The following is a 2,838-nucleotide window of genomic DNA, read 5'->3' on the forward strand; positions in this document are numbered from 1 at the left end:
TTTAAAAATTTTTGTTCTTTATTAGAACAGCAAATCTCCTCATACATACATAGTTCTTTCGCCTGTCCCCTCAGGAACATTAAACAAACTAACAATCCTGTTGTCACACTCTCAGGGTAGAGTTAGGGCATCAGATCGAATTTCTGAATTCCCCCCTAATTTTGTGTTGTGTGTATCTTGGGAAAAAGTTGTATTGGAACTGCTCGAATGTTTTCTTTTTTTAGGTTACCGCTCTGTGCCTCTGAAGAACGGTTACAATGAAAACTTAGAATTAGCTTCTCTGTTGGTTGACATAAAAGTACTACAGCCAGAGGTGAGGACACTATATCACAGTGCACACAACTTCTCTACACACTCTATCTGTGTTTTCTTTAATGGTGTCTCTAACCTTTCATGTCATGTCTCTCAGAACACAGAAGAAGAGCTTTATTCCTCCTCCAGTCAACTAAGGAAAAAACAAGCAGATCTTAGCAGTGAAGGACTCCTGTACAATACACACACAAAAATTAAGCTCTCCTCACCACCTCACCAACCTCTCACATCAAATCCGTTTGTTAGAGAATTCAGCACAAGTGCGCACAGGTAAGTCTTCTGCATATTGAAAGAAAAGCGAGTGCCGTGAGAAATTATTTTCCCCCTCCCTTACTGATATTTATCACACTTAACTGTTTTATATCATTTAGCCATTTTTTAAATAACCCACAGATCACACAAGTAAATACAAGATATAGATTAATTTATTAATTACAATTATTAATCAATTAATTATTATTAATTAAGAAGGCCTTATGTAAAATAGCAATGCCCCACTAATGTTAACATCACGAGTTAACTTTGATTAACCACGATTATTGGAAAGCTGAGTTCAATTTCGCTGCCCACACAAGATTTGTTGAACGATGAAATCACTCATATAGTACCTGTCAGACAAAGTGACCTACGCTACAAGATTTCAAAAAGAAACACGTCATGCCACAATCCAAATAAATTCAACAACAAATGAATTCTTAACTCTCACAACCACCGTGCCATGCGTGATTATTTTCCTCAACAAATCAAAGTGATCTGTATACTTCAAGAGCACAACGTTGACTCATCCATGGGGTCACAAAAGAACCCAGAACAACATCCAAAGAACTGCAGGCCTAATTGGCCTCAGTTAAGATTCATGGTTCATGACTCAACCAAAAGACACTGGGCAAAAATGGCATATATGGTAGAGTTCCCAGGCAAAAACCAGTACTGACAAAAAAAGAACACAAAGGCTCGTCTTACATTTGCCAAGAAAGGTCTTGGTGATCGCCAAGACTTTTGGAGAAATATTCTGTAGACTGACAATACAAAAGTATAATTTTTTTGGAAGGTGCGCTGTCCATTAGATATAAACACAAAAAAAAAACAGCATTTGATAAAAACACTGTCCCAACAGTCAAAAATGGTGGTGGAAGTCTGATGGTCTGGGGCTTGCTTTGTTGGTTCAGGACCTGAACGACTTACTGTGTTTAATAGAGCAATGAATTATGCTGTCTGCAAGGTCTAGCCATCAGTTTGTGACCTCACGCTCAGTTGCTCTTAGGTTATGCAGCATTACAATGACAATGAACATGCCAGGATGAATATTAAAAAACAAAACCCCTTCAATATGACTGTGTTAAAACAATTCATTCCTGAAGCAAAAATTCCTCCAGAAGATGACGCAAATTCGTGATTTCAGTTATTGCCCCCAAGGGGGCATAACCATTTATTAAGTTCAAGGGGCAATTACTTTTTTCACATAGGGCTAGATAAGTTTTTTTTTTTTACTTGTGACTAAATAAAATCATCATTTAAAAACTGGAATTTATATTAACTTGAATTTGTCTTTGTGAGATATTAAAATTGGTCTTCAGATCTTAAACATTTAAGGGGCATATGCAAACAAATCTGAAATCAGTAATGGGGCAAATATTTTTTTCACAGCACTGTATATGGTTAAACATTAACAGATCATCATCATCATCTCATCTGTTTGAATCCCCCCCCCCCTTTTTTTTTTTTATCTCCTAGAGCAAAACAAAAGAAGGTAAAAAACAGTACATTCTATTCCTGAGGAGGCGGCGAACTTCACCTACTCCTGCTACATGACTTATAGAGAAACACTGACAATAAAATGAATTGTAATGTTTGAGTCCCAAGAACTCTCAATTCAAACATCTTTTTTATTGCCTCTCGTCTTTTGTTTGAAAAGCCTACTGATTTGGCACACTGTCACCGGCGTTCATTTTTCAAAATGTCATTTCAGGCATGAACTAAGTGTACTAGTGTTAGGTTGTGTGTGCATTTTGGTCAACATCATGTCACAGACTGGGGATTTTTCTAATTTTAAAATTATTGTATAACGTCTCCTTAAATGTGTCATTGTCGACCAATTTGCGGAACCAGTTTCACTCAAAATTATTCAACCACCATTGTGAATTACATTTATTTCCAAATTACAGACTTTAATTATGTAATGAACCGCTGCCTATTCGTGGTTACGCTTCATATTTGTGTTTTTTTTTTTTCCCTGTGAAACCTACCTTCAGCTATTCGCAGAAAATGGACATAACGTATGTGGCTTTTTTTTGTGCTCTTTCTGTAAGGACCTAAAATGCCACAAGAGGTTGCCAAAGCCCTGCCTCATATAAACGTAGTAATTGGTGTCAAAGTATGTTGAAGTGACTAAGAGACAAATGCTAAGATATTTATATTTCAGGGAGCTTTGGCATGGCTTGTTAGCTGAAGTTACGGAAAGTTTTTGCTGTATATGTATGTTTGTATGCTTTGCTTAGTGGCTATTAAAAAGCTCAAGCTATCATA

The 2,838-nt window shown here is 36.6% G+C and overlaps 1 protein-coding gene across 2 annotated transcripts in view; it reads left to right on the forward strand.

Annotated features, from left to right (window-relative positions):
• Positions 1–2,838, forward strand: part of plcg2 (phospholipase C, gamma 2) — a 94,161-nt gene extending 91,323 nt beyond the window's left edge. For both annotated transcript variants that reach the window (XM_061772420.1, XM_061772421.1), the window contains 3 exons: positions 225–313; positions 410–582; positions 2,047–2,838. In XM_061772420.1, coding sequence (XP_061628404.1) covers positions 225–313; positions 410–582; positions 2,047–2,089 — 305 coding nt within the window. In that variant the 3' untranslated portion in view covers positions 2,090–2,838. The remainder of the gene's footprint in view (positions 1–224; positions 314–409; positions 583–2,046) is intronic.

This window comes from Phyllopteryx taeniolatus, chromosome 5 (genome assembly GCF_024500385.1).
Source record: "Phyllopteryx taeniolatus isolate TA_2022b chromosome 5, UOR_Ptae_1.2, whole genome shotgun sequence".
Classification (NCBI taxonomy): domain Eukaryota; kingdom Metazoa; phylum Chordata; class Actinopteri; order Syngnathiformes; family Syngnathidae; genus Phyllopteryx; species Phyllopteryx taeniolatus.